The 15,969-nt window shown below is 57.0% G+C and overlaps 1 protein-coding gene across 13 annotated transcripts in view; it reads right to left on the bottom strand.

Moving 5' to 3' along the window:
• Nucleotides 1-15,493, bottom strand: part of TBC1D14 (TBC1 domain family member 14) — a 104,010-nt gene extending 88,517 nt beyond the window's left edge. For 6 of the 13 annotated variants that reach the window (XM_081582218.1, XM_081581701.1, XM_081581962.1 and 3 more), the window contains exons 1-2: nucleotides 14,763-14,931; nucleotides 4,279-5,014 (exon numbers count right to left, since the gene is read on the bottom strand). In XM_081582218.1, coding sequence (XP_081438344.1) covers nucleotides 4,279-4,997 — 719 coding nt within the window. In that variant the 5' untranslated portion in view covers nucleotides 4,998-5,014; nucleotides 14,763-14,931. Of the gene's footprint in view, nucleotides 1-4,278; nucleotides 5,015-10,973; nucleotides 11,020-14,541; nucleotides 14,932-15,453 lie in introns of those variants that run through there. The other 7 variants (XM_081582298.1, XM_081581611.1, XM_081581519.1 and 4 more) reach the window with 3 other exon arrangements.
• Between the last annotated feature and the right edge of the window lie 476 nt (nucleotides 15,494-15,969).

Consider the following 15,969-nt stretch of genomic DNA (forward strand, 5'->3'; position numbering starts at 1 on the left):
CTTAACACCGTCCCTCTCGTCTATACATGAGGGTCCTGCTCAAAACATACCACAGCAGTGGAAGGCCACCAACACTTTATAATAACTTTAAATGAAGTGAAAAAGCGAAAATCTTTCAGTTGTGTCCAACTCTTTGTGACCCCATGGACTATACAGTCCATGGAGTTCTTCAGGCCAGAATACTGGAATGGGTAGCCCATCCCTTCTCCAGCGGATCTTCCCGACCCAGGAATTGAACTAGGGTCTCCAGAATTGCAGGCGGATTCTTTACCAGCTGAGACACCAGGGAAGCCTTTAAATGAAGTAAATCTATTAAAATACTGAATCAGTGAAGGTAATATTGTAAATCAACTACACTTTAAAAAATACATACAAAACATTAATAAATTTCCTTCAAAGAAGCAATTAAATTCCAACATTTGCAACACGCTAGCTCAGTCGTTCTCAATGGCTGAGTGATTTTTGCCCACCTCTCCTACCCCGCGTGCCCTGGCCCTCTGCAGACACTCCCAACGGCTGAGGTTATTTCTGGCTCTCACACTGGAAAGGTGCTACTGATAACTAGGGAGCAGAGGCCAACAGCCTTCAATGAACGGGGCAGCGTCCACCACAAAGATTCACCCTTCCCAGAATATCAGCAGAGCCAAAGGGGAAAAATCCTGATCCTTTCCATTAACGGACTGATCAAAGTAAAGCACAATATAGGGATGAGAACTAGAGAACCCGTTACAAACCATTGATTAGAAATGACCATATTTATGTCAGCATCATTGATAACTTCCACTTCCGGAGCGCCAGGAGTGTCCTAGACGCTTTACGTACTCGAGCTCTAAACCTGCACGGTAGTTGTATGCCCCACTGAAGGCTCAGAGAGGTGAAGTAACTAGGCAAGGTCATACAGCTATTAAGTAGGACAGCTCACACTGAATCCAGCCAACCTGACTGCTTTAGCATCACTCCTGACTTCAGTACCCCAGCCAACATGCATGCACACGAGCGCGCGCACACACACACACACATCAAGACCTGTGCCCGCTGCCCTGCAGTGTGTCAGTCCCCCCGGGGGCAGGGACCGTCTCTAAGCTCAGGGTGGAGCCGGCGACAGAGGTGCTCACCGCAGCCCGTGTGAAGAAAAGGGCAGAGGCACGGACAGGAGCCGGGCCCGGCTTCAGGGGGTAGTGGTCAGGCTGGCCGGTCCTCCTGGTGCTCCCGGCAGTGCTCCACCCTCATCAGGAGGTCAGGGCACCCATAGGTCAGCCCCGTGAGCACCCGGCTCCTTGAGCGCCTCCACGGCCACCTCCAAGCCCCAATCTCCTGACTGGCCTTCCACCACACCGCCCACGGCGCTGTCCACAGTGTGGAGAGTGGACTCGGTGAGGACAAGGAGAACAGGCAGCCCGAGGGTCAAGGGAGGTGCTGGGTTGAGGGGGGAGACAGTGGAGAAACAGGATGACTCGGGGGCCTGGGCTGGGGACCACAAAGGTCCAGCTCCAGCCCCAGCCCTGCCCGTGACAAAAAGGCACACAGTCCACCATCCTCTGAGTGCCCGCTGTGTGCCAGCCCTCTCCATAACTCACCTGGAAAATGTTTAGTGGGTCCCGAACATTTTTGCCACACAACTGCCCACCCTTTCTTCCCTCTGGGATTATAGGCTGAAACTCTTCTCTAACACTCAAGAGTCTAGCACAAAAAATTCATTACATTTGGCCCATGAGATCACAGTCTTGACTGATCTGTCATTAATATTCCAAAGGTACTTAGTAACGGCTCCTAATAACAATATCACAGTCCTCAAAAACAAGGGTAAGGAGACAAGAAGTAAGAAATAAAACAAAGAGATGTCTGATTTCTGTGGCACAAAGCTGAGAAAGATTTTCAAGAAACAATCTACAGTAACGGATGGCGTCTCCTCTCAAAGGAGAAGGGGTTCCAACACAAACAGTTAGACAAAGGCAGCAGACAAAGTGTTGGCAGTCAGGACACTCACAACAAGCAACAGACTCTTCCGAGTCTACCCGGTCTGGGTCTGCACTAAGCTTCACACACGGGAGCCCACCGCGTCCCCCAGACCATCGGACAAGAAGGTCTCATCGTACCCACTATAGAGATGAAGAGGCTGACACAGAAAGCAAATGATAACAACGCAGGTAAGAACACATACACTGTACATCAACGACGTAACAGGCAGCCTGTGCCAGGCACTTACCACTGTTGTTTTTGAGACGAGAAAACTCAAAACTTGCTCAAGGTCACACAGCGAGAACACGGGTGCCAGTCTGCTGAACTCCAAAGCTAAGCGCTTTCCTCCATGCTGTTTCCCAACCACCCCCGTTTCGAGCCAGGTTCCCCAATCTGCCAAGCACCCTAGCAGATTCTAAAAACCCATCTCCAAGACATTTCCCCTGAGACTCTGATCCTGGAGCTCTGGGATGGGCCCTGAAGAGTCATATTTAACAGGTACCCAGATGGTATTCGGGCTTCCCTTGTGGGTCAGCTGGTAAAGACTCCACCCACAATGTGGGAGACCTGGGTTCGATCCCTGGGTTGGGAAGATCCCCTGGAGAAGGGAAAGGCTACCCACTCCAGTATTCTGGCCTGGAGAATTCCTTGGACTGTATAAGTCCATGGGGTTGCAGAGTCGGACGCGACTGAGTGACTTTCACAGATGGTATTCACAAACAGGGAAAGTTAGACACTCTGATCTGAGCAAAGGGGACAGTGTGGCCACCCGAATCTGAACTGCAGAGCACTGTTTGAGGGGACCGTGGGTGTCCCCGACAGTTCTTGGGCTCCTCCACTGAAGGCAATCGTGGAGTCACCGAGGTCTGGAGCCGGGAATTCTCCTGGGGGTAGAGCCATACCCGTCAACGGGTGAATCACGGAGAAGAGGTGCCCCATGAAACCAGAGCCCAGGTCAGGGAACCTTCTCTCTCAGGACTGGACTCAGGCTCATGCAAGACGACCCTTCACTTTGGCTGATGATACAGCTGAGGCAGCCGTAAGTGGACACGAGTACCCACAGTCACGGAGGTCTCCAGCTGACTCCAGCCAACACACCACGCCATCTCGAAGGGGCATCACAAGTGCCCAATGTGGGCTCCGCGACAGGCACGCACGGGGCAGCCGGGCCGACCCCAGAAGCAGGCCCCCCTGTCCAGCCCTGGCTCACACCCTCCAGAGAGCCGCTGGGGAGCCAACGGCCGCTCCGGGCCCGCTCTTCAGAGCCCCCGGCATGTCCTTGCGGTGCCGCACAGTTTGGGAGTTTGTGCCTGCCTGTGTGACTAACTGACGCGTCCCCTCCCCACCATGCTCAGGCTGCAAGCCCCCCAGAGTCAGCGCCGTGTTACTCCTGCACTCCCGGCTAAGGGCAGAGCCCAGGACACACACACGAGACGTGCTGAACGTAAACGTGAGGCACAAGAGACAGGCTGATGCTGCAGGAGCTGGAGGGGAGCCACAGGGCACCCGGCGCCCCCAGCTCAGCACCCGGCTGGCGGGAATGGGTGCGTGGCCCGTTCCTAACACAGGCAGGAACGTGTGTGCTGCGGGGTGATCCCATACACCTCAGCAGGAGGCCCCGAACAGAGTGCGAACAAAGGAGCACAGCCACGCAGGAGTGCAGGGGACACGCCCAGGGGCACCCAGACACGCCAGCCCTGGGTCACAGCAGCGGGGCCTGGGATTACTAACTTGATGATCAGCCTCACCAGCACCCATCACTTGGCCCAGGAAACTCCAGCTATCAGCATAAAGGGCCCCTCGGAGGATAAGGCTGACAAAGGGTGCTGACTTAGTAACAGTGGCCACTTACAGGCCAGCCACAGAACGTCAGGGGCCAGCAGCCAGGAAGCGACAAGAGATTGTGCACGTGAGCCAGGGACTCAGGAGTGACAGCCAGTAGTGAGGGACCAGAGCACAGAATCGCCAACACGCCAGGCCTTGGCTGCGTCCACAGGATGCTGGGACTGAGGAGTGACAGCCAGCAGTGAGGGACCAGAGCGCAGAATCGTCAACACGCCAGGCCTTGGCTGCGTCCACAGGATGCTGGGACTGAGGACTGACAGCCAGCAGTGAGGGACCAGACCGCAGAATCGCCAACACGCCAGGCCTCGGCCACGTCCACAGGATGCTGGGCTGCAGGGACGGACAGCCTGATTATCTGTACGACAGCGTCTGCCCAACGGGCAGGAAACACATGACACGTTTCGGACGGAACAACAAGGCAACGGGTCTGAACTAAACAACCTGGCTCTGCTAGAGAGACGGAGACAGCATTACCTGGTAAAGAAGTGACCAAACGGTCCCAGGAGTCTCAGCTTCCTCCCCTCCTCCGTCTCACCGACACAGTCCCGCTGCAGGTCGCGGGTCTCCCTGGTGGAGCTCAAGGTGACGTCGGTGAACTGCGGGTCGTCGTCGTTCTCCAGGGTCACGATGGCGCTGGAGCTGCTCGTGACCACGAGGTCCAAGATGTCCTCATTGCTGACGGACAGAGTGGTGGACAGCTCCGTGCCGAGGCTGGACACGCTGCACACGGAGACATTGTCGCTGCGGTGCAGGGTCTTGGAGGTGGGGCTGTAGAGCTTCACCGAGTCGTAGCCCGTCCTGGGAAACGTGGAGGACTTGCGCACGCTCTGCTCCCGCTCGGCGCTGGCGGGAGCCGGGGGCGCGTAGGAGGGCAGCGGGCAGGCACTCTGGCAGGCTCGCTCAGGGACGATCTCCGACTCGGACTGCTTCCTCCTCACGTGGACCACGCTGCAGGGGACAGGCTCCGGGTTGCCGATCTCGAGGGTAGGAATGCCCGAGTCCACCGATCTCAGGCTGTGCCGATCTTCTAAGGCGCTGAGTCTCAGCTTCGGCCCAGACTCAGGCAACGAGAGGGACCTGGGTGCCTTGAGGTTCACGCGCTGCAGGTTTGGAAGGTGGTTTCCTGGTCGACCGTCCAGAATGCCCATCAAGGCTATGCCATTTGTAGAGGTGGAAAGGTTTCCATCAGTCATCTTGGTCCAAGGAAACACTAGGGAAAAAAACACAAAAATGGAAATTAAGACAGTGGATGTAAAAGCCAAAGATGCAACTCCTCTGGAGTCCCAATGTTCTGACGCCCCCTTTTAAAAGAGGAATTCTTGAAAAAAAAAAAAAAAGTCCTACATACCAAAGTATTAATTCAGGACCAGAAGCTAGAGTTTTAACCTATTACTATCACGATATTATAAAGTGTCCCACCAATCACAACTGTGGTCCCCCGGGCAGCAATGGGAGCAGGAGCACCGTGCCAGGCAGAGAAAAGGGGTTTTGTTTCCCATGCTTTTTAAAATGATAAACACACGATACCTTTGTCAAAAGTATGTGAAGTCATAACCCACACACAAGCCAAGGTGCAACACGTGTGACAGCATAAACACCAGGACGTCTCCATCAGACAGAAAACAAGATGAACCGAGTCCGCCAGGCGCCATGGGACGACCCGAGACACAAGGGAGCGGCGGCTCTGCAGCGTCTCGGCACCTTACCCGCGTCTCCAAGGCGGGGCCTGCCATCCGCTTCCCCACGGGCGAAACCCAGGCTCGGGTTCAGAAAAGGGTCCAGCGTCACGCGGTCACTGGCGGCACAGCTGGGATCTACAGGGCTGGCCCCACACCAGCCACACCCAGGGGACGAATGGCTCCGTTTGGGGCTATAAAACCCAGGTCAGAAGGCTGGTTCAGTGAAGAAGGATAATCGATAAAGGAAAGAACTCAAGGCCACGAACCTGGAGGAGACACCTGACGAGGAGAGTCCGAGCTGCTGGTGACACAGAGGCCCTGCCTACGGTTCTCGTCTCGGGGGGCGAGAGGGTGAGCGGCGCAGTCCCCACAGACTGGGAACCTGGCGCGTTCTGCTACGTTCCTTTCCGTTGTCCTTTAAAATATCGAAAACTAAAGAAACCTGGTGGCGCATTTAAATCTGACGCACGGAACAGAGCAACACGCAGAGGGCTCTCTGGACCCAGACACTCCTGGGTTCTAACCCCAGCCCCACTAAGGCGGCTCGGGAGAATGACAGAAAGTGCCACGAGAAAGGCTTCAGCAGGCACCGACCGCCCCCCACCCCCAACTCCCAGAAGCACTCTGCGGGCGGCCGCTATCATCAAACGGCAAGTTTTGAAGCCTGGCAGTGACACCGATAACCACTCCCTGTCGGGTGTTATTTTAGCTTCTGCAGTGAGCATCCCACTCCTCTTCAGGAAGCCTGGCCGGGCCTCTCAATGTCAACTCGGCAAAAGCACATTCATTAAAAGCAGAAAACCGGGGAAGGGTGACCCCCCTCCCTCCCAGAAACTGAAGGAACCCGTCACGAAGCACAGCACTGGAGCAAAAATAGAAATAAGGAAGGAAGGATCATCTAACTGTGGTGTCGTAGTAACTGGTTATCAATTTTTCTTGGCAAGCTGGAACTACATTGCACTACACCAAAACAAGACGGCAAACAAAATGAGAGCTTAATACAAAAATGAGATTATAAAGGTGATCACACTAAGTAAAGGGTTTCCCTAACCTACAGAGCTTCCCTAGTGGCTCAGACGGTAAGGAATCTGCCTGCAATGTGGGAGATCCAGGTTCAGTCCCTGGGTCGGGAAGATCCTCTGGAGAAGGAAATGGCAACCCACTCCAGTATCCTTGCCTGGAGAGTCCCATGGACAGGGGAGCCTTGTGGGCTACAAGTCCATGGGATTGCAAAGAGTCGGACACGACTGAGCAACTACCACTTTCACTTTTCAACCTACAGAGCAAAAACCCAGTTCATCCTCCAAAAGGACCTGGGCATCAGCTCACCACATGGAACACATTTTAAATGCTCTGCAGTTGACACTGCCCTGAATTCCTGGGGCTGCAGCTCCTATCCTGAGTCCCCAGCCACAAGTTCCTCCCAGGCAAGGCCACAGCAAACTGTCCCTGACTTGGCAAAACTCCCAAACTGAACTACGCTGTCAAACCACAGCATTCACAACAGGAAGACAAACCTGTGTACAAATTTTAAAGTTCTAAAAAATAAAAATTTAATTAAAAGGAAAATACAGCAAGAAACATTTTTAGCACATAGGTAACAGCTAATCTTTGGCAGTGTCAAAGGTGATGAGAATCACCCAGACACCATCAACATTCCAACAGGTCAGACTGACAAAAAAAAGAAAACAACCCATAAACACAAAAGGACATACAGTAAGCAGAGCTGAGACCCTCTGGAAGGCCCAAAGGAAACGCTTCCGACTTGCTAGTGCGGCAGACACTTAACCTTTCTGAGCCTCAACTCCCCTCCTGCCCAGGAGTAAAATGGGGCAACACCATGAGACTCACAGGCAGGCCCCTGGACAAGGAAAGGAGCAGCCCTGGTGAGACACAGCACATCCACACCTGACCCGCGTGGTGAGACACAGCACATCCACACCTGACCCGCGTGGGTGCCCTGTACTTCAGCCGCACAGACAGCTGACACACATGGGGGGGGGGTTTTAAACTGACATTTTGACACCAGAACAGACAGGAACAGGGAACAAGTGTGCTAAGGGAACCCAAGGCCCCCTGCTCCTCGGTTGCCAAGACAGAAGCCCAGGGAAGAGAGAAACAGGTCGGACAGAGTCCAAAGCCGCTTGGCGATGGCCCGTCCCACAGCCTCTCTGCTCCACCGGAGCAGCCCCAGGGCCTCTTCTAGGGAGAAGCTGAGGGGCCTCTGGGGCTCTGATGGTTCCAGGTCCAGTTTAAGTTCCTGAAACCTGTGAAACAGCCTCAGAGAACAGACTCTGGAAAAACAAACTTAAAAGGGGAAAAAAAGACTTCAACTTGCAACATCTTCTAAAACATCTTCTAAAAGCTCTGAGAGGGCCACGCCACCTGTGCTCAAGCCCTTTCACCTGGGGCGGGCAGGAGCACAAGGCGAAGCCACACTCCGAGCACCTGCCTTCCGACGGGGCCCGCGGGGGAGGCCGCGCAAAGAAAGGGCGTGCTTCCGAGCGAGGCGGCAGGATGGACGCTGGAAGGCGGCCAGCAGGCAGCTGCCGGTGGCGGGCCTCCAAGTCACACGTTTTCTCAAGACAGAGGAAGCCTCGACTCTGTGGGCCGGCGCCGGGTCCCCGGATCCGTCCCCTGCCAGCCCCGCCAGTCTCCGGCTGTCAGCACGCCTCTCTCAACACCCACCGCCCCGTGGACTCTGTCCCCCCCTCGGCCACCAGCACCCCAGGAGCACGTGTCCCAGGAGACCAAGCATGCTTCCAAGGCTGCTCCTCTGATAAGTCTTCCCTGACCCCCACCCCCCCGAGGAAGCTGCAGGCCCTCCTCTCTCCAGGGCTCCTTGTGGCTGCACCCTACCTTCAACAGTTCCGGTGTCCTGTCCCCAGGCTCCCGAGCTGCAGGCAAGGCACATGGACCCCACTGCCTGGGCAAACGCCTCCAGCGGTGAAGGATGAGAAAACCTATCTGCTGAATTAAGTATTCCCGACGACTAGATTCTAGCTACGGGCGGGTGTCAGGGGCCATCCATCCAAGAAACATCTGTCGGGAGCTGGGCTGTGTTTCCACAAAGTGGGCAGGAGAGCTCACGGAAGAGAAGCAAATGCAACAATGCTCTCCCGGCAAAGTGTGTGGACGGCAGACCCAGCATATGAGCGATGACTGTCCTGCAAGCCGTGTCGCCTGCTAGACTAGACAGCAAGGGACACGCCCAACCTTTGACGGCTTAGGACAGGACGGTAAAACAAAACCTCCCTCTGCGGCCCTTTCCCAAAGTCACACATGATCCCCTGTGCTGCAGGCGTCATAGCACGCGACTTGGGCTCTCGGCGTCCCCGGGCACAGCCTGGCACCAAAGCCAGTCTGACCATGAGCAGCCATCACCACCCGCGGAGAGAAACACACACCAAGCACGAGTAGCAGGAAGGCTTTTTATTCCAGGCGGCAAGGCCGCCGGAATTTTATTTACCTGCCAGAAACTGAGTCCTGAAGGAAGCAAAGAGGAAAAGGGCCGCCCCGAGAGGCTGGAACAATCTCACTCCGCCAGAGGCCCATCTTTAGTTTAACACAAGGCAAGCGAATGGACAGCAGCTCTACCGGTGACTCGGAACAAGGCTTTGGAAAACAAGCCCGTCTTGAACCAACAATTTAATTTTCTCCTCCTTACAAAGTAACAGGACTAAAACCAACTCTTCATAAATACAAAAAAAAAAACCCGTTCATGAAACCACAGCTAAATGATTTAGTTATATCCCCAGGGGAAAAAAAAAATCCACCCCCGGGTGGCCTCGGGGAGAAGCCGTTCTGCCCATCCATGCACACATCCTCTGCGCTCGTCCCCATGGCTCCTTCCCGTTCACGGGGCGTGTGCTACATGCAGCCTCCCGTCCCACCTCCTCTCCGGATACCGCAGGGGAGAGCGGCCCCCTCGCGCCCCCATCCCACGGGGACGGCACTGCGCCCCCTACCCTCCAGGGAGGGTACACTCCCCTTCACTGCCTAGCCTCCCACCAACCCAGCCCTGCCGCTGATTTCCGTGCCTTCGGCTTAAGAGTTGGGCGCACAGAACTCCTTTCTGTCAGCCACAGCCTAAGGGCACATCTGTCACAGATGGGAAGTTTTAGGAGGGCAGGCGCTAGGCCTGCAAGTCCGGCAACACCAGCTGTTGCTGTTTAGTTGCTCAGTCGTGTCTGACTCTCTGCGGCCCCATGGACTGGAGCCCACCAGGCTCCTCTGTCCATGGGGATTCTCTAGGCAAGAATACTGGAGTGGGTTGCTATGCCCTCCTCCAGGGGATGGATCTTCCCAATCCAGAGCATCACCATAAAACTACAATCTCATGAGCACCAGGCACTGTTTGAGGCTCTTAACACACAAGTCTGTTTTAGGGCCCTCAACAGTCCTCTGTGCCAGGTACTAAGCCCACTGCACAGAGGAGGAAATTGAGGCACAGAGCTTACCCAGGTCTCCACTTGGATGCGGCAGCACCTGGGGCTTGAGCCCAAGTCTGCGACCCCGCAGCCCCTCGGTAAGCTCTGCTCCTTGCAGCCCTAATGCAGACATCGAGCACCTCCTCAAATCCTCACCTCTCCAGCGAAAGAGCAGGATTTCAGATGGGAACAAGGACAATGAGTTTGCTGAGCCAGATGCGACCACTTGCCCGAGGTTTCACACGCAGGCCCTAGTCTTCTCTCTCCAACGCCCACGTCACCCTCCTGAAGGCCTCTCCGGGGTCCTTCATGTCTCCCGGGGAGGATTCTGGTGGGACCGCCAGGCTTCCCACAGGAGCGGCTCCCCCAGGCCTTCCCCTCGAGCCTGGACATAACATCAAGGAGAACCCACTGACACCTCCCATGAGAACCAGGCTGTTTGGGACTTCCTTGGTGGTGCAGTGGTTATGAATCCACCTGCCAATGCAGGAGACATGGGTTCGATCCCTAGCCTGGGAGCTAAAATCCGACGGCACAGAGCAACTAAGCCCGTGCACCCTAGAGCCTGTGTCCCGCAACAAGAAAATCCACTGCAATGAGAAGCCCGTTCCCCGCAACTAGAGAGAAGCCACAACTAGAGAAAGCCCACGCATAGTGATGAAAACCCAGCACAGCCATAAATAAATAAAAATTTTAAAAATATGTATTAAAAAAAAAAAAGAACCAGACTGTTCTGTAAAGGGTTCCCAAGCACCAACCGCTGTAAGTCCCTTTCTCTTTTTAATTTAAGCCCTGGCTTAGCCAGAAAGGAGCCTGAAAAGAAAGGCACAGGCCGTTCGGGACCTCAAGGGCCTCCGCACGAGCAATTGACCTGAGCAGCCACCTCCGCGCACCAGTGCATGCTGCCTGTTGGGCACCGAGTCCAGCGTCTACACCCGCCATCTGTGGTCTCCACTGCCTCCACAGCAACCCCCAGGGCTGAGAACACTGTCGTCACCATCTCACAGGCAAGACGGAGGCCCCGACAGAACACAGGCAGAGTGGTCCCATGCGGGCTCACCTGGATCTGACTCTGGGGTGCTTATTACTGTCTCCACTGCTGCACAAGTAAGCTGAAAACAATGGAGGAACGTGTGTTACACAGGATGGGTGAGTCGGGACTTCCCTGGCGGTCCAGTAGTTAAGACTCCATGCTTCTACTGTGGGAATCGTGGGTTCAATCCTTGGTCAGGGAACTAAAATCCCACATACCAAGAGGTGAAGTCAAAACACACACACTCACACACAGAATGTGAAAGGCAACTAGAAAAGTAGTTTGTTATTCAAATAAGTTACTCTCCAGGATAAAAACAACCCTAGAAAAGAATTTTCTAGAAGCCCAATGTATTTCTCTGAAGGGTGAATGGCAACTCTGAGGCACCTGGAACGCAACACAATGGAGGTTAATAAGCTTCCATCCAGCAGCAAACGAGGCGGAAACTGGCGTTAAACTGTTGAGACTCCCCGAAGGCTCCTTCCCAACCCTAAGAAACAGATATTTCACTTAAACCTTTAAACCCAAAGGTAGTTGGGTTTAAAAGGCACAGGTGGGACATTTTCGATTAAGGAGGCTCAGTGCACAGGGCGGTTGCCCCACTAGCCCAAAATGTTTCTGTTTCATACAGTGATTTACCAAAACTAATCCTCATAAGGACCTGAAAAGTGACTGAGAGGCAACTGACAGCTTAGGAAGACAGACCACTCAGCAAAGCCAACAGTTTATAATCTTAATTATTAATATGGTAAACAATTTACTGAACATTTGTCATAGACCAAACATATTAGGGGGCTTCCCTTGTGGCTCAGCTGGTAAAGAATCCGCCTGCAATGCGGGAGACCTGAGTTTGATCCCTGGGTTGGGAAGATCCCCTGGAGAAGGGAAAGGCTACCCACTCCTGTATTCTGGCCTGGAGAATTCCATGGACTGTACAGTCCATGGGGTCGCAGAGAGTTGGACACGACTGAGCAACTTTCACACACATATACATACACATATTAGGAGCCATCGCATTCTCTAATCATCACAAGCCTACCAAGTACACCGAAGAAACAGAGATTCAGAGAGGCTGAGTGACTCACCCAAGGTCACACAGCAACAGAAACGGGATGCAAACCAGGTTCTGACGTCAAACCCCATACCTGGCTTGCTGGAGTGCTTAAGAACACAGATTCTAAACACTGTGATAATCGAAGATAAACCCAACAATATTTAGACATTTCTGTGTACTTCAACAGAAAGTTTTAAAAAGAAAACACGCAAGGGGAAAAAATATTGCAGGTTTTAGAGGTAGACTGCCTAGGTTCAAGTCCTGGCTCCTCCACTTACCAGATGTGTGACCCTGAATTAGTTTACCTTCTCTGTGCCTTAATTTCCACCTAGTAGAAAGGGGATGACAACAGACCCTTATCTCATTAGGCAGTTGACAAGATGGGTGGAAGAAATGCACGTAAAGCCTCTAGAATCAAGCCTTAGAAGATGCCTGCTGGTGTTACTCTTCCCTGGGCACCTGGCTCAGGCCCACTATTTTAGCAGCTCATTTGCATAAACAAGCCCAGACACAGCTAGTCTGCACGGCCTCACTATACAGCTTCCGCCTGTCACCAGCATCCTCCTTGCACCTTTGCTGCGGGCACTGACTGAGCCTAGCTCTCAGCTTCCCCACCTGTCCAATGAGGCCCATCTACCTGAGGTCCTTCCAACCTAACAGTCTAGAAGTCTAAACCCAGGCTCTAGAAATTTTATACCCTCCCTGAAACAAACAGGAACAGACAACACATACCCATGTGCCTAAAATCCTCACTCCCGTATTATGTATAAACGCCTATCAAAATAACAAATCTTCACGCTCTCAAAGCTCCACAGGCAGCCACGACGTGCGGGGCATGCATCCTCAGTGCTGAGGGTGGGGACATGACGGTCAGAAGCTCTGACCGACAGGGAGGGCAGAGTCCAAAACAAGCTGTTGCTCTGACAGGCTGAGTCCTCCGCAGAGGTCTTCAGCAAAGCACAAGCAAGGGTAAGCGGAGGGAAGACGGACAGGAATTCACCCACTGGACAGAGCGGAGAAGGGCAGTGGGAGGGAGCGATGGAAAAGTGGAGGGTGGAGAGGCAGAGAGAGGGTGCCTGAAGGGAAGGGCAGCAACCAGCAGAGGCCAGGTGAGGCGGTGCTGATGCAGAATGTGAGAAGAGCGCTGGGGGAAGATTGCAAAAACTCGGCTTCATGAGCCCAGAGTAAGCCCAGCCCAGCAGCACTGAGCAGGGACCTGCCAGGACTTACCAGGACCACGCAGGACACTAAGATGAGCAGAGTCTGGCCCCGAGACCTAACTGTTTGAGTCTCATCCGTGCCTCTCTCCAGCTGCCCAGCTGCATGACCCCGACCAAGCTACTGTACCATTCTTGATGTTTCCCAAAGGGTGTATTCACTCAACAACCCTAACTCCCAAGAACACTGGCGGGGCTCGGAGTCCACAGTCTCAAGGGGTCAAACATACCACAACCGAGACAGGAGTAAGACAGTCTTGGTTGGGGGGGGTTGTGGGGAAGAGCACCCCAGTTAAGAGGGGAGGTGTGAAGTTGAGAAGAAATCATAGCCAAACATGAGACCCAGTTGGTCCTGGCCAGGTAAACCAGGCAGGAGGAAGCGGTGGCTGTAAGGTGTGCCTGGTCCATGCCGGGGACCTCGCCGTGGCCAGCAGCAACCACCCCCTACAAAAGCAGCCACGACAACGGGGTGAGGTGCCCACATCGCCCAGACACGGGCCCAAGACACCGATCCTCCTCCTCCGCCAGTCTGGGCACACATAAAGTGTCCGCGCCTGGGAGCCTGCCGCACACGTAACTTTCCAAAGCTTCCACGTCCACGCTGGAGCACACGGTGCCTCAGCTGTCTGGAAACAGACGTGGTCTCCCGGGACCAGGAAAGTAGCCAGCTGCCCGCGGCCCAGCCAGCAGTTTCCTGGAGGAGCCGCCCCCACCCCCTACTCGCCCCCCAACCTCAGGGGGACGGCCACCGCGACGGGATGCAGCCCCGGCCTGGGTCTGAGGCTGGGGCCTGCAGCCCAAGGGCGCGGGTCTCCGAAGAAAAAGGGAGTCCCTGGCCTGGGCAACGGGGGTCCCAAGAGAAAGGGGGGAAGGCAAGGACATGAGAAGCAAGGGGGCGTAAGCTGCGAGGTGGAGCGGATCCGGGGGGGGGGGGCGGATCCGGGGGGGGGCGGATCCGGGGGGGGGCGGGTCCCGGGGCTCGGGACTCTGAGGTGGAAGGGGTCCCGGGGGCTCCAAGGTGGGGGGGGCGGGGCTCAGGGACTCTGAGGTAGAGGGGCTCCCGGGGCTCAGGGACTCTGAGGTGGAGGGGGTCCCGGGGGGCTCCGAAGTGGACTGGGCCCCGGGGCTCAGGGACTCTGAGGTAGAGGGGGTTCCGGGGGGCTCAGGGACCCTGAGGTGGAGGGGGTCCCGGTGCTCTCGCGGGTCAGGGGAGCGATTCCGCGCGCCGAGCCGGCTCCTCTCCCGCCCCGGAGCCCCGCGCGTCTGAGGGGGAAAACTTTCCGTCAAGTTCCGGAAACGGAGCGGGTCGGGGCGCGCGTCTCACCGAGGAGCGGTGCTCCCCGCGTCCCACGCGCTCCCTCGGGCGCGGGAAGGAGCGGCGGCCGCGCGGCGGCGAGGGGGGAGGCCAGGCTGCACGCGCCCCGCCGCGCCTTAAGGCCGGCGCCTCCCGGCTCCGGCCGACGCGGCAGCAGGTGGCAGGGGCCCCGCGCGCGCCCGGGCCCTTCCCTCCCTCGCGGCCCGGGTCCCGCCGCAGGCCCTCAGTACCGGAGTCAGCGTGGCTCCGACGCCACCCCCGGGGCCCGCGGGCCCGCAGCCCAGGCCCCGCGCGACCCGCAACGTGCGCGGCGAAGACGCTGGGCGCTGCAGGCGGCGGGCCGACCAGGTAGGTGCCGGCAAGGAGCCCGCGGCCAACGGCGGCGCGCGCCCTCGCCCCGCCCCGCGCGCCCTCGCCCCGCCCCGCGCGTCCCCGCCCCGCCCCGCGCGTCCCCGCCCCGCCCCGCGCGTCCCCGCCCCGGCCCCGGGCGCCCCCGCCCCGCCCCGCGCGGCCCCGCCCCGCCCCGCGCGCCCTCGCCCCGCCCCGCGCGGCCCCGCCGCGGCCCCGCGCGCCCTCGCCCCGCCCCGCGCGCCCCCGCCCCGCCCCGCGCGCCCTAGCCCCGCCCCGCGCGTCCCCGCCCCGGCCCTACGCGCCTCGCCCCGCCCCGCCCCGCCCCCTGCCGGCACAGCCGCTCTTCCGCCCGTGCTGCCGCCCCACCCCCGCCGCGCCGCCGCCGCTCCTCGAGCTCGACGCTCGTCCCTCTGCCCCTTCTCCGGCCCGCTCGCCAGCTCTCCACAGGCCCCAGGACGGCATTGCCCGCCCTTTTCTCTCCCGAAGGCCAAGAGGAGCCGCGAGGGGAGGCCTGAGGGGATCTTCATGTCCGCAGAGCCCCCGTGGACACCCACCAGGGGGCCTCCTTACCTGGTCGGCTCCACCCGCGGCCATCTTGGAAGTGGGAAGCGGCTGGGAGGGGGAAGGGGCACGAGCGGGCAGCAACCAGGCGTGGGGAGCCGAGCGGCGGAGCGCATCGATGGGTGGCCCAGCCCACCCCCGGGCAGGTGTGTGGGAGAGGAAGGTCCCGGCCCCCACCTGGCCGCAAGCTGGAGGCCAGGTGGGCAAGAGCGGAGCTCGGGCCCGGGACATGGAGCCTTGAGCATATCGCTTTGGGGTCTTCCCGGCCGGGCCTTGTCTCTTCATTCGTAAGACGGGCTTTCCTGGCAGTTCTCTTTTATTGAGCGGGTAGACAGGGCACAGCGCCGCGCCTCCCCAAACTTGTCTGCACTTCACTATCACCTGCAAATCTTTGAAAATTTCAAAGGCCAGGCCACGCCCCAGGCCAAGTAAATCACAGTCTCTGGAGGTAAGATACGGTTTTGGAAGCTGCGTAATGTGCAGACAAGTTTAGGAACCGCGCTGGCCTGGTGTTCATTGCATTAT

The sequence above is a fragment of the Giraffa tippelskirchi genome, chromosome 1 (genome assembly GCF_054371585.1).
Source record: "Giraffa tippelskirchi isolate mGirTip1 chromosome 1, T2T-mGirTip1v1.2.pri, whole genome shotgun sequence".
NCBI lineage: Eukaryota > Metazoa > Chordata > Mammalia > Artiodactyla > Giraffidae > Giraffa > Giraffa tippelskirchi.